We start from the raw sequence: 19432 nt of genomic DNA, 5'->3' as shown, positions 1-19432 counted from the left end.
TTTCACTCCAGTAGTGGGGATGTCTTGCTACTGAAAGAAATCCAGACTGCCAGATTCTCTGCAACACCTTTCCACGCCACAAGGAAGCAGTGAGGCAGTGGGTCAGCCTGCAGCCTTTTGGAAGGACACGCCTCTGGATGCTGAACAGGGACAGACTTCTCAAAACAGTCGTTCTGTTTGCTCTGAAAAGTAATTATGACCTTCTCAAAATCAGTTATTCTATTTGGGTCTCTGGAGATGGGAAGTGGAAGGAGCCATTAGGCGATGTTCTCGAGTGCACATGGTTTAATACTCTGAATGGAAAACTAGTTCTAGTATCATCAAAGAGAGCAGTTCAGCTGAGATACTCCCACAGGGAGGACAATCCAAGATCAAATCAGACACAAAGAAATACCTGTCTTTTGTCCACAGGCCTATAGCGTACCACAGAAACACAGGTTAGATTGCCCAAGGATTTTCTGTCCACCTGTATGGTGTCAGAAATTACACTGCTCTCAAATAAACGTATTCCATGCAGAAGATGCAAAGGAAAAAAAATAGTACTTGCTGATGAGAGATTCTCTTCTAAGGAGAGCAAAATGAGGATAATTTACTCGAGTTAGAGGCTGAATCATAGTGTTTACACTCTCAGTGTTTCAGGCTATAACTCTTACAAGGAAAAGTCTCTGCAATTTACAAAGCAGAAAGGGCTGACTAATTAGGCTGGTGCTAGCTGGGGACATGAACCCAGAGGATGGATTATGAACTAAAGTTTTTGTCTTGTGAAAATATCTGGACATTCTTGAGTATTAGGGACCAAATCAGCTCTGCTGCTTTCCGTCAGCTGATGCAGATCTTCCTTATAATGCATATGAACGGCAATGAGCAGATTCTCATTCTGCTCCAAGCTGACATACATGCTTGGCTTAAACAAGTGGAAAAGACAAATGAATTTGAAAGACCATATGTGTTAATAGAGATCTCACTCGAATCATCTGCAGAGGAAGGAATTATTTGCATTTCTCCTGTCACTGTATCACTCCTGCTTATCGGAGAAGCAAAAGGTGCACAGGTGTTGGCCACTGCACACAGAAAGAGATGGCAACTTTGGTTTGATTTCTTCTATTATTAAGGGAAAGCCCCTAAATGAAGAGATCCACTAAAAATGTATGCAACACAATCACAGTATAAATGCTAAGAACTTGAAATACAAAAAGAACTACTGGAATTATTTGCAGCAGGCATCTGTTTTAGCCATCAGGTACTGGACCTGAGCAGAGTTTGAAGACAATACTGTGCTACCTTGAGTTCTGCTTTTTTGCTCCATCCCAAACCAGTGAAATCCAAAAACCAGATAAAGCAGAAACAAAACTAAATTGTAAATCCATACGAAAGCAGGAGATGGATATCTAAATGGAAAAATAACAGTTATATAAGCATGTTTGTCTTCCCTGTTGTGTTCATTGTGAGCAGATCCTTCACCCTTTTGCCCAGATGAGTTACAGGACCTAGCTGAGTTCGACCCAACGTCAGCCCTGTGGCCAGTTTCAGGAAGGCATCTCTATCTGGAAGGTGTTTAAGAATACAACCTTAAAGCTCACTGACTTCAAAGAGCCCAAGCACATGCTCAAAGTTAAGCAGGATTATACTGAACAAGGGCAGATTTTGCAATGTGTTGAAATGTCTTCAGGAATGCAGGGAACACAGCAGGAAGGGCAGAAGGAATATCATCTAGAGACAGAAAAGGTGGGCATTTCACATGGGTAATGTGAATTGCTCTTGGGAAAGCTATTTGAATTAATCTGGAATTGGGGCTCCTACATTTACAATTTACATTACGTGTCTAAAATTAGATCATATGAATAGTCCCTTTCAAATAGAGGAGAGAAAATAAATGTATTCCAATCACTTGATTTTAAAACAGGAAATAAAATACTAATAACACAGATAATGTCTTGGGGCAATTGACAGACACACACGTAAGTTAACAACAGCCAAAGCACCAGCCAGTTCCTGAAGATTCATGACTGTTTAGTGAAGGGAACGCATCGCCAGGAACCCACCCAGGTCAGCTCAGTACTACAGTTACAATTAGTTTTGGGCAACAATCTAAAAAGTACTGCTGGCTTCCCAAGCGTTTCTAGAAGAAATAGCATCTGGGCAGGCAGCCAGCTAACAGGCTTCTCTCAAACAGTTATTACAGCATCCAGGAGAGACTGAAATGCTGTAGGGCAAACCCTGACTATTTCATCCCATAAGAAGAAATACTTGTGTCAGTTACAGTAGTAAATCTTCTATAGCTTGGTACCCCAAAACAAAGAGCATGAAATGTAATGCTCATAGCTCCATAACAAAGCTCACAACTATAAATGTCCTCAGTAGCTTACTCGCTGTATGTCCATTTCTAATAACTTCCCGTTTTCATAGCAATGTAAATGGAGTCTTCAAACAGCTGTTTTTTTTTTTTTTTTGTATACTAATTAAGATAATTATTAAAATCACACTAATGAAGCAAAGCTAAGACATCATATTCCCATATTGAAGCCAATATTCCTCCAGCTGCTTCAGAGAGTGCAAGATTGTACCGACTCCCCAACATGAAGCTGTGATCCTCAGGCTTTTAGAAGCCCCTATAAATTTGACAATAAATTTGATTACGAGGCTTAAGGCAATTATATGCTCATTACCCACACCACTATGTTGTTCATACTGTGATCCTCCTGCATTTGCCTGTGCTTAAGCACATGTTCTGCCTCACAAACCATGAATGTTATGAGGAGATTGGGAGAGAGTTTATTCCTCTTAGGTTTCACAACCAAGTAGTACACGTCTGCTTCAAGCATTGCATGGGTATTTATTAAAATAAGGAACCCAGATGCATGAAGAGTTTGTCCACAGCAGCAGGCTCATCAGATGGGGTTAAGGAAAGGACTCAGAACCAAATTCTGTGACTCTTTATTATTATATGGCACTTTTACAGCCCCAAATCAGCCCGCTCCCTCATCTCCAAGCACGTCCCCAGTAAGGACCTGGCCAAGGACCAAGACCATACCAAGACCATACACTGTCTGCTGTGATGTCTTACAGGCCACAGTTGACCGTGGTGGCTTTGCTCAGTTAGATGAAGATCAGTTTGTGTTCAGTCACACCAATCGAGGTGACACCCCATTGTCCATAATGTTTATATTCTAAGGCGGAAAGCTTTCAGAAAAATTTTGTAAGACAAAACTCATCTATAATTCAAAAAAAAAAAAACCACCCTATCAATGAGCTTTAACTGTCCTGTGTTTTGTAAAGATCCATCTGAACTCTGAAAACACACCTAGACTGCATACTTCAGACGTTCTCTTCATCTGTCTCCGATTTGATTTTTAAGTCAACAGAAGTAGTTTTATCATTGATTTCTGTTACAGAAAACAAAGAGGCTCCAAACTAAATATTTATCCCCTCAGTTAGAGCAGCAGATAATTCTGCATTCACTGTACCTTTTAATTTCTTTAAACGATTGCAGATTAAAAACCTTTGCCATTTATAGTACAGTTCAAAAATCTGTTCGCAGATCTACTATTTACATATAAATCCATTCCAACAGCCTCTCATTTTGGCAACACCAGCAACACCAGACAGACTCCTCTCAGACAATAATTGGAAAATAAGACACATTTGGCAGTTAAGTGCAAAGGGGATGTTCTGAGGAAATAACATCAGAAGTTGGCAAGATGGCGAATGCATTCACTTACTTGAACTAAATTCAGTCAACAGATTTTGCAATGTAAAGATCAAACTTTGAAACTTAATTCAAATATTATTTCCACCTTAGTATCCGATTGCAAAAGCTGGAAGCCCACCAAAATCACAAGCAGATGTCAAACCACTTTCAATAGCAGGCATTTGGAGGCATTGGTGGAAACAAGTTTGCAACAAACAACTCCAGCACTTGTCAGTTGACATCCCAGTTTTAAGAAAGTACCATCCCTAGAAAGGAGTTGGAAATAGTAGAGGTGTGTTAAGAAGTCTGGCCACAGGATGTATACCACTAGGCAGCTGCAGGAAAATGCAGGAGTTTGTTGACTTTCTTCACTGAAGTAATGAAACAAGATATGAAGTGAAATGGGGACACAAAACCAAGTGAGAATAACCTTCCTGATGAGTTCACTCCCATTCAAAATCCCAATGAATCTGAGAGCAACATACAGCCCAGTGGTCTTTAAGGATGTCTCGTCAGCAACATGTTGTTCCAGAGATTCTTTAATACTCTTTGCAAACGCAAGAAATGAAAGGGTAAATTGAGAGAGTTAAGTGCACTCAGCTTCAGTGCTTGGGCCACGGACTGCTGGGGAATCACTACTATCATTTCTTGGAGTTTCAATAACTCTAATGATATCTGTTTTAAACTCTCCCCTCAAAAGAAAGAGAGAACCTTAGGATAGAATGGGTAGAGATGGAACACAGTACCCAAGGGATCAGAGTTCAATTTGTTGTTCCAAACAGATTTAGTGCACAATCTCAGGGAAATCATTAAAGCCAGATGCTTAAAGATATTGAGGTAATGCTTCCTGCAGTATGGTTCAAGGACATGGGCGATAACAAACGCGCTCCCACACCAGACCAAATCTTCTCCTGCTTCTTCTAATGGGCAACGAAACCAAGACTACTGGAATCAGACACGCAGGCTGTGGATGCACGTTGCAGAACGAGGCTCCACCCCTGTCCTGCAATGCCCCAAGCAAGAAGAATTTGCCATATACAAAGTGTCGCTTGCTAGGTACAAGGAGAGCAAAGTACTCCTGCTTCCTAGGACAGACAGGCCTCCAGGCTCACGTCCTGCTTTCTGAATTGCTCTTCTTGCACAACACTGCTGTTCCTCTTGCCCTTGTACAGCCGTGCACAGCAAACAGAACATTAAAACCTGTTTCTCCAAGCAGGAGCACACGCAGCTAGGAGAAACCACAGGAAAGGAAAGAGTCAAGGCAAAAGTATTTGACTCCTTTCCATTCTCAGATAGCCAACATGCTATCCCCATGCATGTTATCATCCTGGCACAGCAAGCGAGCGACTTTCTATGATTAAATAAACAGAAACACAACTGACTCATACTGGCTTTTTTTTAATGCAGAGAACAGAATGCATTAAAATACAGTAATCTCAAAATTACAAACTCTAAAGGAAATGGCAAGAAAATATTGGTGGTTCATTATCAAAATATAGCTTTTTTCTCAGTTAACGAATTTCTATGCAGTAATTACCATTTGAGTGATAGTGCAATGGTTTAGGATGTCAGGTACAAGCAGTTACGATTTGACTGCTGAACAAGCACTCCAGAACAGAAAGCTGCAGCAAGTTTTAAAACACACAGCCTTGTGGAATGAATCACAGGGAGCTGCTTCACTTGTGGAACTCAGACTCTTCTGAGAGTTCCCATCAATCACTTGATTAGGCAGTAAAACTCACTGAGCGAACGATCTATGAAAAAAGACTGAATAAATTGAACTTTTCCAGGGCAGAAGCGCATCTTACCTATCAAATTTGTCTACAGGGCAGTCCAGCCCATTATTCAGGATCAAGTCTTCTAAAATTTCCCTTTGCAGACTGGAAGTGAAAAGAGGAAGAGGATTTCCAGAACATGACATTTCATCCTGCTGCCAAGGTGTCAGGTGCCTCAAGTAACTTGACCACAAATCAACATAAATCTTGGCTTCAGCTGCTCTGTTACCGAGCAGCTACCGCAGAGCACGTGCTCCAACTTCCAGTGCCACTGTCTGCACAGCAGTGCCTGGTGCAGCACAGCCATTCCCACACAAGGGAACGTTAGTTAATTTGCATTCACAGTTACCATATGAGGTGTGAGTTTATGGCAGTCCACACATTTTATATTTAGAAAATTAATGTAATTATCTGAGATATAATAACAAAAGTAACTCACCAACCCATCGCAATTGCTGATAGCAACTGAAGCATTTGGCAGATCAGTGATATCCCCAACATAGAGGCAATTCCCATAGAGAGGTTCGATGCGAGTCTCGTCCGAGTCCTCCTGCCATTCAACTGTTGCTCCAGGGGCAACGAGCCGGGAGTTTGGCCGCAACCTGAAGTGAAACTCTCTTCCAAAAACAGTGACATTGTAAAATATTTGCTCATTTGCTGCTTCGTGTTGCAAATCGTCTGCAGCTCTCCTGAAGCGTGCTTTCGGCGGTCCGGACACCAGGTGGGATAGGAACCTGCCCTCAGAGTCGGTGCTGGTGGGGATGACAAGGCTGTACTCCTCTATATTCCTCAGAATGGGATCTTTGCAGGGAGAGATGCGAGAGGAGAGAGACACTGGACCTAAACACGTCTTGATGCCGCTGGGTTTTTATTCCATTATTCATTAGCACAGCAGACACTTACATAAGGCAAACGGACACTGCCCCGTACAAGCACTCGGTTCACCAGCACCCAGCGTGCAGAGTTCATTCAAACTTGCCTTTGCTCCCCAAAGCCGCGGACAGCTGCCCGAGCCCGCCCGCCCGCGGGACCCCGCGCTCCCGGCCATACAGCGGAGCCCCGGAACCCCCAGCCCATCCCCCGGGGAGCAGCGCGGCTTCCCGGCACGGCGGCGATGCTCAGAGGGCGCGGAGCCGTATCGGGAGTACTCGGAGGGTCAGGGGAAGGACCCGGCGTGCGGGCTGCAAACCCCTAAGGGCTGCGCGTCGCTCGAAATCCCCGCGGCGCGGCGGGGATGGGCCGGCTGGGGACGGGGACGCCGCGGGCAGCAACCGGCAACAGTGTCAGCGGTCGCCCGGGGACTTCGGGACGGCCGAGGCAGCGAGAGGAGGAGCAGGCAGAGGAGCTGCCATGTGCTTCGTTCCGCACCGGGAACTCCGGGACCGAGCCCTGCCCTGTGCAGGGCGGGCAGGGGCGGCTGCGGGCACGGCGCGGTGCTGCCGGCGATGCTCCGCGCCTCCGTCCTCGTCCCCGTCCCAGTCCCCGTCCTCGCCCGCCGCTCGCAACTGGAAACCGGGCAAAAGCGCCCGCAGAAGTTCAAGCGGAGCAGCAAACCGCGGGGCTCGCAGCCGCGACTTGAGACGGGCGGGCTGCCCGGCACCGGCCGGCGGAGGCAGGGCGAAGCGAGCGGCCCTGAGGCGGCGGACGGCCGCGGGACCCGGCGCGCACCTACCTCCGTGCCCGGGACGCCGCGGGGCAGCGGCGGGCAGGCAGAGCGCGCAGCAGAGCAGGACGCAGGCGAGCCCCGCGGGAGGCTCCATCGCGGCGCTCCCGGGCCGAGGCGGGGAGCGGCCCCGGGGCTGCCCGCAGCCGGGGCGGGCGGGCGGGAGGCGGCCCCGCTCCGCTCCTCTCCGCTCCTCTCCGCGCCGCTCAGCGCTGCCCCGCGCCCCGCCGCCCGCGCATTCGCCCAGCCGCAGCCGCAGCGGCAGTGACGGCCGCGCTCCCGGCTCGCAGCGAAGCAGAGACACCAGGAGGCGGCGGGGGTATAATACTGGAAGCACAGGGCGTGCGGGAGTGAAGTCAGGCTGATTGACAGAGGAGCTGCCACACGGCGCAGCCGGCCCGAGGGGAGCGGGGACTGCCCGCCCTGCCCGGCCCCGCGGCTCCGAGCCGCCCCGCTCCGCCCGCTTCGGGATTCGGGGCGCGGGGCTCGCGGGTGCCCCGGGGCGGCGGGGCTGGGGCGGTCCCGCCCGGGGCGGGCTGCGCTCGGGGAATTCACGTGGGAACGGGAGCCGGGAGAAGCGAAGTTCGGGCATCCCGAGGGAGTTGCCCCGGAGGCGCGGGGACACGTCGGAAGCGAGCAGCAGCCGGAGCAAGTGCCGGCGGCCCAGGGAAACCACATCACGGGGCTTCTCTCGGAGAATAAATTGCCCTAAGTAGCAGTTTCACGGGGAAAATTAGTTGGGCTGTTTGCTTGGAAGGCTAAAAATGAGTTGCTGCAAAGCCATCCTACCATCTTATCTCAAATATCTGCAAAATGGAGAGAGAGACTCTGGAAGCGTTCAGGAATACTATAAATACAATATAGAAGAAGATTTTTAAAAATAATTAAATAATGAGGAGCGGCCTTTATGGAAAAAAACAAGTTATATTTGTTTCCATATGGCCAGGATAAATGCCATACCGCTTATTCCTTTCAGATAATGTATGTATTTACTCAGCTGCTGCATTATCAGGATCACATGCTGTTTTCATCATTTTACTCTTTAACCTTGCAGAATCCTAACAGCCCTTCCTGTGCTCTTGCTGTCCTCTCCAGCCCGTGGCCTCCACCGCCGCGCACACGTTTGCAGAGTATCTGCATCTATCAAACCCTCCACATTTGCATGCAGTGGCTTCCTGCAGGAAGCTGGTACTCTGCCAAGGAATTTTCCGGGTATCCTTGACTATTCTTGCTCCTCCTATATGGCTACGGGTCCAATTAGTACTTTTAATCCCCATATTCTGAACGCAAATGAAGGGTACGGTGGAGAAATACCGGCGCTGCTCAGTGCCTAGGTCTGGTGGACCCCCGGGTCTGAGCAGATATGGCAGCACATGGTATTCTCCCTGCTTGGTTTGGTGCTCTTGTTCGATTTTCTAATTTTTTAGGTTAAGGACAAAAAGGGAAAGATTATTCTGAATAATGGAGCAGATCAATTTGTGCATTACTCTCAAAGATCCCTTTATCTTTTTAAATGACCTCTGCTTGGGATGGCTGTGCTGGGCTTCTCCCAGTTCTTCCTTTTGGTTTGTTTGTCTGTTGGCTCATTTTTTGTTTTGTTTTGTTTGCGAGTCCATATTGAGCAGTTTCTCCTACTTAAAATCTCGTATACTTTCATCAGTACACAGCTGGAAACGTTCCAGCTTCATTTTTATTGGCCTTGTATTTTAAGCTGATGATGTGGCTTTTTTGTGTTCCATCCATCCCATCCTGCTCAAATTGAAATAACTTCTGCTCACAAACTTGAAAGGGAGAGGGATTGGCCGTATATTTGAAATCAAAGTTCCAGTTTCTATATGATGCATCCAGAAAAAAATGAGACGGGGTAGGTGACAGAAAAAAATCCCACAACACAGCCAATAGTTGTACTAATTAAGATGGGTTTTAGTTCCTGAAAAAATTGGAGATTAGAAAATGTGCTTTAATATGGGTAACAGCTGCCCTGCAAAGTAATGATATAAACAAAAGGAATCAGTAACTGCCTCTGTATAGAAGTTTATTTCTACACAGAAACCAAGTCCTGTGTGCAGACCTGGCTGTCGTAATGCACGTGACCCACAGCCAGGAACTCTGCAGCTCTGTGGGTTGATGGAACTATTTTACAACTTGCTTTATAATTTTCTCTCAATCCCAAACTGAGAAGTCCTCTCAGACAACGGGGGCAGACCTGCAGTTGGTAAGAGATGTGTTTCCACTGAGCTCACCGGGCTAAATCCTGGTCCCTCACTGAAGTCGGTGACTTTTGCCACTGACTCCAATGGAGTCAGGATTTCATGCAGTAGATAAATTTTATGCAGTGCCAGCTCAGACCAAGTGAGGATGCGCCACATGGCGCTGCAGTGAGCCCGTAATCCTTCCAGAAAAAAATGAATCCAAGTTTGATCCAGAGGAGGAGGCCCAAAGCTTGCCAGGCACCGCAGAGCCTGAGTGGGTGAAATTCCAGAAGAAAAGAGCAGTTCTTATACCCTCACTCTGCTCTTACAGCACTGCAGCAGAGAAGCTCAGGGAATACCCCTCAGGTCTCATTCTCCACTTTCTTAACTGTTCACCCAGAATTCTTGACGTAGGCAATGGAGGTCGCAGCCTGGCTTTCCGTGGCACGGCCTTGCCAGGATGCTTCACATTTTTTTAGAATGAACCAGGAAAACTCAGCATGAAATGTATGTACTCCTGCATTACTCATACTTCACAAACCTCTCCATTAATTGGTGTGAATGGAGTCACATCATATTTATTTTCCTGGAACGAAGGGAAGAGAACCAGATACCAAGACTGTGCTCTGACAGTTGGAGCTGAGGGCACACATCTGCTGCTGCCAAACGTGACTACAGTCACACAGACATTTGCCTTTGCTGGAGACAGGCGTGCAGAAAGGAAAAAATGATGCGCTGCGTCCTGAATGAATACCTAGTCTGAAGGAAAGGGCTTCTAGCAGCTTATGCCAGCACTCCCAAAGCAGCTTTAAACAACCCAGCTGAGCCATGAACAGCCGTGTGACTCAAACAATACGGAGTTCAGCGCTGCCTGCCTGAATATTTACTTGGATTTGCGGATTCTGTCTGCTCTGGGTTTGTGCAGTCGGTCCCTGTTCCAACTTGGGCACACGCGTACAAACTGCAGTCAGGCCTTTCCTGTGGAGGTGTTCTCTCAACATTTAGTTCTGCTTGGTAAAATGAGAAGATCCTCAGCATACATCACCAGCTGCTGCTATGGGAGTGTCTCGGATACACATAACTGCACCGCATGCCTGGCATTTCTAACTTCTCCTGCTGTTTTCAAGGGAGAAGCCTCAGCTAGTTGGGTTGCAAGAGGAGCTGATCAGCTCAACGTGGGCAGGTAACCCGGAGTCTGCTACAGCCTCCGTGATCCAAACCAGCCCATGGTCTCCCTCGAGAGGTTCCCCAAAAGGATTTCTAATTGCTGACCTCCTTAGTGGGAGCACAGTGCCATTCTACAGAAGGAGTGTACACTGCCTGCTGTTTCTAGCACAGATTGCTCATTGTGTTCACCCTTATCTCATGTATATACTTCGTGGCTATGTAATACTATAAAGCTTAATAAAAATGAAGGAACATTAATATAGCATGCCAGTTCATTTCCTCCACACTTGACATTTTCAGGCTGTATATTGTTTGAAACCTTTTCCCACTACGTGGCAGAATTATATACTGCCTACAGAAAACACATGTCAGTGCTGATGTTGGAGCAGCGGATGCTTAAGAGCAGTAACCACAACTGCAGCAGTCCTGTCCTCGTTCCCCTTTACCTGAGCACAGTAATGAAATGAAATATCACAAAATAATAATAATAATAATATAGTAATAAAGGTAACAATAAAATTATCAAGGTATTTTTGATGATTTCATTTCTGCTCTTTTTTAAATAAAGGTAAAAGATTATTTCTGGCACCAAAGAAATATTGTAAGAAAAGTAAAGTGACAAGAAACTAGATTAAGGCAGTAACACCAACGCTAGACGTTTTGATTCCTGAAGTAAGAAAGGAGGTAACATCACCAAAATATATATGTATATCTTGTGCTGGTAACCAGCAAAGTGCTGCCTCCAGCATAAGCTGCTGGCTGACTGTACAAAAGGGGCCATCTCCTCTTCCCACTCCTCTAGAGGTTGTCCTGCAGCCAGCCCCATGACTCCCCCAGACTTGGGGTGGCTGCTGACACGGGAGCAGCACAGGACATGCGGCAGCATTTGGAGCTGCCTGCAAATCACACGGGCAAGAAATTCATCTGGCCACGTCGGGACAAGCTGCAGATGCCTTCTCAGGCCTATGCTCATTGCTAACACAGGTGCAGATTTATTCTGCATGTCACACAAAGCTCCTGCCTGTCCGTGGCTGTGCAGCTGAACCACACACACACCACTGCGCATTCAGGTACGGGGCAGAACGTAGCACAGCTAGGAGCTTGGATCCAGTTTCCAGCAGTTTCTTCTGTGTTTGGTTGAGCCGCTCTGTCCTGACGTCGTGGCTCACAGTAAATGTTCCATCTTAATTCTCCTTCACATTTTCTCTGTCGTCATAACTCGTAACATTTCATTGTTAACATTTTTTTTTAACTAACCACCTGTATTTAACTGCTGGTGAAAACGCCTTGTGAGAAGTACAGTCCCTCTCCTGTGTTTTCACCTTGATTCTTTCTGTGCAGATTTACTGCCTCGCTATTAATATTCCAGCCATGTGATTTATCCCAGCAGGTTCCCAGAATACTTGCCTTCCCTATATAAATATTTGAATGATCTTAATTTCAACTAATTAGTACTGGGACATTTGATTTCCCTCCTGAAGAATTCTCATTTGTTCCTAACCAGCTCCTTTCTGGTTTATGAGATCTATACTGAAGGGAGAAAACAGAGTTCCTGAAAGAGCCACTCGCTATTGTAATACTGTTCTAGCTTTCTTTGTACATTTCATGTCAGCCTGGTACCAAAACAGCTCTCCTAGGTCTAACATCTCAGAAACAGCAGGTACAACAGGCAGTGACAGTAAAGCATCCCTCCCTGCCCACCAACACGTGTCAATCCCACAGAATGACAGAGCTGAGGAAGAGCTGAGGAAGAGCATCGGCCGTGATCTTGGAGGCGAACTCCTTGGGCACCGCAATGTGCAGCACACGTGGGTAGGTCGCCAGCTTCAGGTTCATGCTGGGAGTTCACTGGCCTTGTGTCACCCTCTGGGTTACCCCCTTTGCTATCAGCTTCAGCTACGAAGGAGGCTTATAGCAGCCAGGCCCCAGCCAACAGTTTGCCTTTTTTCCCCAGTGAAAATCTAGCTATATATGACTTTCCTTGAACGACACTGGGCAAGTTGGGCTGAAATAGTTTGACTATGTAGCATTGTCAACAGACTTTTTTTGAAAGGGAAGAATCAGCATCTTCCAGCAGAGAAATGTCTGGGAGGAAAAAAGTATTCCTAGTCAATGTAATAATTTACTGTTGAAAAACAATTTTGACAAAGCAGTTTCAACCAGCCGTACTTACAATTCATTCTGCTGAACAAAGTCTTCTCAGAAGCATTGCTGCCATGCAGATTCCTCTGCTCTCCCAAAAAACCACACCATTCATTTCTCTGATTTACCCCCAAAGCCATGAAGTGGCTGTTGAGCCCAGGCATCTTCTTAGTGAGTAAGGGTACTTATAAAGAGCGTAGATTAAGAATCAAAGCAAAAGTTCAGATTCAGATCCCTCTTCAAATAAAACAAATTCTGCTTTCCAGTTGCCTGTTTCACAGCTGCACCTCTGGTAATAGGACATCTCTGTAATTTATATCTTCACAAAAAACAAATACCCATTCAAAATGGGAGAATTTCCAGCCTTAAAATCATTATTTGTGTATTTATATTGAATGAATGCCTAGAAGGCCCAACAGAGACTGAGGTCTATTGAGTTAGGAAGACAGTGAGGAAAGTGACCTGCCTAAGTGCAAAGTTCAATGCAGCTGTTCAGTAAAACAAGTACAAAAATAAGGATTTCCATCCTGAAATCTTCCAAAAACTCACCCCTGCAATCCTTATCTATTACTTGTTGACACACTTTTTTAAACAGTATTAATTCTTTTTAATTTACAAACAATTTCTCTGAATAATTATTTCCTTTAACAACAGAAGTCTCAAGCTATTTCCCTTCTCCGTTCTCACCGCCTACACTACCACCTTGAGAGATCTGGTGCATTTGCAACTTAGCCTTTTTTTTTTCCTTCTCTTAATCAGGCTTCCTGGGAGCCAGAAAGCTGGAGGAGAGAAAACCGTAAATAATTGTGTCTTCAGAGAAGAGTTTAAGCTTTAAGCAGTGGCAGAGACACTGAGTTCATATGCCAGCACCAAACTTGATCAGAAAAGTCCTTACAAATCAGGTTAAGGAAAATTTACTACTATCCAGGATCCTTAATTTGAGAAGGTTTTTCATCAGTCACAGGAATGATATCATTTCTGTAGCTGCCGTTTAAGGATATAAGGAGCACAGAAGGAAAAGCACAGCAGATTACTGGGATCGTGTCCAATGTGGAATATCTGCAACCTCAAGTCAAACAAGCTCAGAAGGTTCATGGAATTTGACTCAGTGGGAACTGCCAACTCGGGGAAGGTCACAATCACAGCACTCAAAAGATAAAGGAAAACACTTCTCAGTCAATCAGGGGATGCAAAACTTTGCAAATGTGCGTTTTCCACCTTACAAAAGGAGATTTTTGTTGAAATTGTGAATTGTGTATTTCCTTTAGCTCCAGAGTCCCAACCTGTGAAATTCTGTGGCATTGCTCATGGACACTGCGCCTAACCCTTCACTCATTCAAGTGAAGGAATGAGGGCAGAGTTTCTTCAGAGATATTTGAAAGCAAGCCTCTTGCTTGCATCATTTGTCCTGAAAATTAAAAAAAAGTCGAGAATAATTCCTCTTCACTACCATAGCACAGAATTTAAATCCCATCCCTGCCTTCTTGATAACCCAGAACAGAACTTGGGTGTGAGCTGGTACTCTTAGAGTGCATTATAAATTGTGTCAAACTGGCATCAAAGGAAAATAGCACAGAAAATCTCAGTAAGCCCAGGGCTATTATTGAAATGCATGCAGTAAAGCAATCAAATGTTTCTGGCTGCTTGTCGGCTCATTCTCCAAATGACCCGTTGGGGTCTACTCTGTAGTGTGAATGGCTCTAATGGGCAGCGTGGCAGTGGATGTTGGCCTTCTAAGCTAAAAAAACCTGGGCTACACAGAACATTTTGCAGCCTTTGAAAGTCCAGTTTACTAGAAATAATAAAGGACATTTGCAGAAATTGAAATTTAAGGAAACATGTTCGGAAAGCACAGGAACAGTTTGCATTTGAAAATTCCAAGCTGTAGAAAGCTGGTTTGTTGCAGCAAATGCAAATCATGCATTAGGCATTTCAGTGCCCCAAGGGAACAAAGGAAAAATGTGGATGTTTTTAATGACCTTCTTCATTTTGCAAATGTAATAAAATCACTTGCAAGGAGATACCTAATGTTTAGCAAATTTATAGCTGGTTTTTGCTCCACTTTCAACCAATGGCGGACAAGCTGACTGCAGTTGCTCTGTCCATGACCTGAAAGCTTGTTAGCAGCCTTCCTTGTTCTTTGTATTGATTTCAGAGTATCACAGGGAGTATCTTATGATTGTTCTTGTCCTTTATAGACATATAAATCAAGAGCAAATTCACTGAACTCAGAGCTGTGACCCTCATGTGAAATGGATGTTAATACAATCAGAACCACCTACTGGCAATGCATTTTTGAATTATTTCAGCCTGCTGTGCTAATAGTGTCCCAGGCCCTAACATGCAGTTTTTGACAATTATTCAAAGTACATTTCATACTCAGAGAGCAAAGAATCCCTAGACGCTGAAGCAGGTGAAAAGCACGCGGTACGTCTCCTAAATGTGATACCCTACCATTTATTTCCTCAGACATCATGCGGTAATTTGTGGGTTTGGGGACTGCTTGAGTTTCAAAATCATTAACCAGCTGCAATGTAGGACTTTATTGATCTGTTTTCACACTCACAGTAACGATGTGGTACTGCATAAGAGATACTGCATTAACCATAGAAGTACATATGTTTCACATTCTCTGACAAACTTTTCTACTTATAATAATCTTTGGGCTTTGTCTTCTTTCAGCAGTAATGGCTCATATATCTTGTGTACGTCCAAGACAAATTTTGTAAGAGGAGGAACTACTCTAATTTCTGATCTGTCTGCACTGAGTGCAAGGCCTGTTTCTCCAAAGCCTTTCTGAACATATCCCAGCAGACCTGCAGGACTCCCCGCAGCTTTCTCCAGCTCGAAGGCATGTTTTGGTTGAGTGGACAGAGCTATCAGCCACCAGAAATAGCTACGCCTTTCACTTGGCATATTTGCTTCAAGCATTGTGTTTACAAAAGGACAAGGAATGTTGCACACAGTTCTGCCAGAGCAGTGACTGAGTACAGAAATGTTCAAAGTCTCCCAATGAAACAGTAGTAAAATGGCACATGTTTCTTAATACTGCTGATGCAACTCCTGATAGAGCACATTTGCTTAATGTTTTACAGTTTAATAAAACTGCATAAACGTCCTCATTAGATGGCATGTTGCAAAATACTTTGACAGGACCAAATTCTAAATAATCTTTCTGTACAGACCTACAGTGCGACTTCCACTGGATGGAGTACAGAGTAACACAGCTCCTGCCTAACCGTGGCTGGTTTCCTGCTGCTGCTCAGACTGAGAACACCAAAGCAGAGTGATGCATCAGTGAGACTCCACCTGATCTGTAGACTCCCGGCTTCTGGCCCTCTCTAGAAACATTCTGCTCACTACCACAGAGAATTAAGTTGTTTTTCTTTCTAAATCAAACCTACACAGGCTCATAATCCACCGGGCAACTTCACAGCGTATACACAACTGCATAATCCTCCTGAAGTTGCGTAACTCTCCAGCTGTCCTCATAAAGAGGGATTTCGATCTGTGCCTGGCAGGTTTTGCAAGTACATGTTCTGTAGAGTATGCAGGTAATGATGTGTATGATATTGGGGCCGTTTCTTAAAACTAATCAGTTTTTAATCTCTGTCCTTTTCTTTTGTAAAACCTGCCTTCCCCATGGTTGCTCGCACACAAATACAGATGCACAAAATAAGGAACAGATGTCAGCTCCTCTGATCCTAAAAGTGACTCCAGCTAAATATTTTAACAAGAGCCAAATATTCTTCTAAATTTTCTCTCTTAGAATGAGTCTTCTATAGATATGTCACTTTTCCTATGTCAACTGGCAGTAGTTGAATTAATAATTTAGTGAGACAGCAACCACGGGACTTCTCATATGCATATACAGTGCTAAAATGTATGTAGGATCTTGTTAGTTTTTGAGAGGGTAGCCATTTTCTAATAATGTTAAATCCCAAACTCTGTTCTATTTTACAGAATTTAGCCAAAGCATACACTTGCATAAATCTTCTCCATAGCTTATTTTAGTTCAGGGAACTCACAGGTCATTCAGGCACTGCCACTGGTACCAGCTTCTTTCTTATCCCCAGAGTCATAGTATTTGTGATTGCCAAACAGTTTTAGGCTGCTGACCTTCTGTCTTAACAAGAAATTACTCCAACCATAAATAATCCAGATGAAGCATGCTGGATCAAAAGCAAAGTGGAAATGTAACTGTAGCACAAAACAAACACCACTTCGACTTTGTCCACATGGAAAAATTATCTCTTCCCAGAGAACTTCAGGCAGCAGCTCCATGATTCCTTTGTCTCTTTACTCTCAGTCTTCACTTAAACATTACTTTTGTGTTTTACTTGTATAATGTCTATCTGTTGCTGGATATACACAGATAGGAAATAGGAGAAATTCTGACCTTGAGGATCATGGGAAAAACAGTTGTTTTTTTCTTGATATTCAAGAAATCTACAATATTTCTTCCTCTAATTGGCATGATCTCACAGTTAGTAGCAGCCATGTTCCATGGCAGAAAAGAACAAATGCTCCTTATGGCAGATTAAGTATTTCCAGAACAGAACAGGATCTTTTCCAAGCCTCCTAAGATTAGAGGTTCATTCTTTTCTAGGCTTGTTTAGAAATTTCCCTTCTCCAGTATTACAGCTGTCATGCTTCCTGAGGATGTTCTACCTAGCTTTGTTTTTAAATATAATTTTAGGACAGGCATTGGTGTGATGCAATACAAGAAAGAAGCTTCTCTCAAAGCTGAAATTCTCCTATTTGTAGTTGGACATTGAAAGCAGGAGGGATAAAAAATAACCTTCGAGACAAAATGCAGATCTGATGGCAACTCAAGAGTGGGCAGTATCAGTCAAGTTCTTAAAGTACTGGCCTTCAAACTGAAGTGCCACCTGAGCTATCTGTGACCAGAGCTACTGCAAGAACTGCTGTCTTCATTCCTCCAACCCAAGGAGGCTAAGCCAAATAGCTCTCTGACTCTTGAAGCCATTAAATATCTAGATGGAGATTTTGCTCTTAAAACTATAACATCATTTTGAGAAAATCATGAAAGAGAGGATAAATGTATAGATTTCCTAAAGAATTTGCTATCAGTGAGTGCTGTGAATTAAGAGCCATGATTATATGTAATTGTTAAAATCACTATTATGCCAAACAGATTCAAAGAAGACAGATCATACTGTGCTGAATCCTATTATGTACAGCAAATGACTTGCTGTTTTGTAAAGATCTTATGTTTTACATAAATGAGATATGAAAAACCTGGTAAGGAAAGCACAGACAGGGAGCAAGAACCTAACTTGTCTTCTGTCATGCAGCAGGTCAGGTGAAAAATCAAGAATAAAGCCCAAGTCTCAGTGGACATGTAATTGCTACCTCAGAACATAACCAAGCATCACCATAAGAAAACTGCATTACAGTTGGATAAACAGTTGTTCTTCGTTAGAGGGTCTGGAAATTTGGTCCATCAGAACAGTGAGAGAACGACCAGTGTTAAAGATCCGCATTCAGCATTCTTAGATACATCTCACATTAGATGTTGATCAAGAAGCATTTCAGTGATGCAAGAAATGAAGAAGGGAATGCGTACACTTCATATGCTATATACTTACACACTGAGAAAAGCAAAATATCGACTCCTGTTCCAAGGTCAGTCGTGTGCATGTCTTCACTCTAATTGGGCTAATTATGAGAGAAAGTTGGTCCCTGCTGTTATAATCATTAAATATTGCTTAGATAAACTGCCACTTACATCTTAGCAAAAAGAAATTCATTTTGCTTTCAGTCATATTTAAGTTATCTCAGAATATCCTGATAATACCATTTTATGTATAATGCTCCCATATTTTACAAGGGTTTCTCTTCAAAACAGTAGAGCAGTTTCACCTTGTGGATCAGCAGTCTGAAACTATAGGCACTCATATCACATTATATCACATTAACCTGACCTGGTATTTTCAGGCAAAGATTATCTGCTCCTCAGCACCACCTCCATCTCATTCAATGGGCTTCTGAAGCTACAACTTCACTCTTCTTCCTAGAAACTCTTCTTAGCTGTTCTCTTTGGTTTATTTGTTCCTGATACGACATTTTCAAATGTTTAAATGGAGGGATGAAAGAGATTATTACTGTGGCCAACCTGCTGCTATTGAGACCTCTCCCACATGCACCACGTGGCTGCTGGGAACATCATGGCACCAGCAGTAATAGGAGGCTGGATAATACTAATGAAAACAAATGCATATTTATTTCAAAATGTGACATCAAGGGAAATTAAAATTGAACTGCAAGTTTAGCAGTCAATTTGGTTTTGAATACCAGATTGTTTGGAGGCTCATCCTCTTTTCTCTCTGCAAGCTGACCTCGCACCTGCCTGGTCTTTCTCTGTACACAGTTGCAGCCATTGAGACAAAGGTGCAGCACACTGTGAGCAACAGACTATGATGTGCACTGCTCTCCAAAGGAACTGGAGGAAAATGTTTTTTTTTTTAATTAAGACAGAGGAGCAGACATTTCCGACTGAGATACAGCAGATGGCTGCCAGAAAATGGTAAAGAATTCGGGCAGATGAAGGGCAAAGCAGCCTGGGGGCTTCAGAAAAGAGACAGGAACCCAAGACCAAATACAGTGCTCTGTATATGTGGGGCAGAAAAGTTTGGAGTGGCAGAAGTGTGTAAGAGTATCCCTCCATGCACTCTTGCTGGCATCATTCTGGTCCTGCTGCAGTAAGCTTTGCATTGCAAATTCAATTCTAAACACAAGGCCTGCACGTCAGCAAGAATTCAGCATTCCGCATATGACGAGG

General features: G+C 44.2%; 1 protein-coding gene across 1 annotated transcript in view; it reads right to left on the bottom strand.

The window, feature by feature from the left end:
• Positions 1-7311, bottom strand: part of ADAMTS2 (ADAM metallopeptidase with thrombospondin type 1 motif 2) — a 163957-nt gene extending 156646 nt beyond the window's left edge. The window contains exons 1-2 of the mRNA XM_065734780.1: positions 7136-7311; positions 5903-6264 (exon numbers count right to left, since the gene is read on the bottom strand). Coding sequence (XP_065590852.1) covers positions 5903-6264; positions 7136-7223 — 450 coding nt within the window. The 5' untranslated portion in view covers positions 7224-7311. The remainder of the gene's footprint in view (positions 1-5902; positions 6265-7135) is intronic.
• Positions 7312-19432: the final 12121 nt, after the last annotated feature.

This window comes from Cyrtonyx montezumae, unplaced genomic scaffold, assembly GCF_038088225.1.
Source record: "Cyrtonyx montezumae isolate F1298 unplaced genomic scaffold, pur_monq_1.0 scaffold_18, whole genome shotgun sequence".
Classification (NCBI taxonomy): Eukaryota; Metazoa; Chordata; class Aves; order Galliformes; family Odontophoridae; genus Cyrtonyx; species Cyrtonyx montezumae.
The sequence above is the reverse complement of the archived record's forward strand: the minus strand, read 5'-3'. Positions and strand labels throughout refer to the sequence as shown.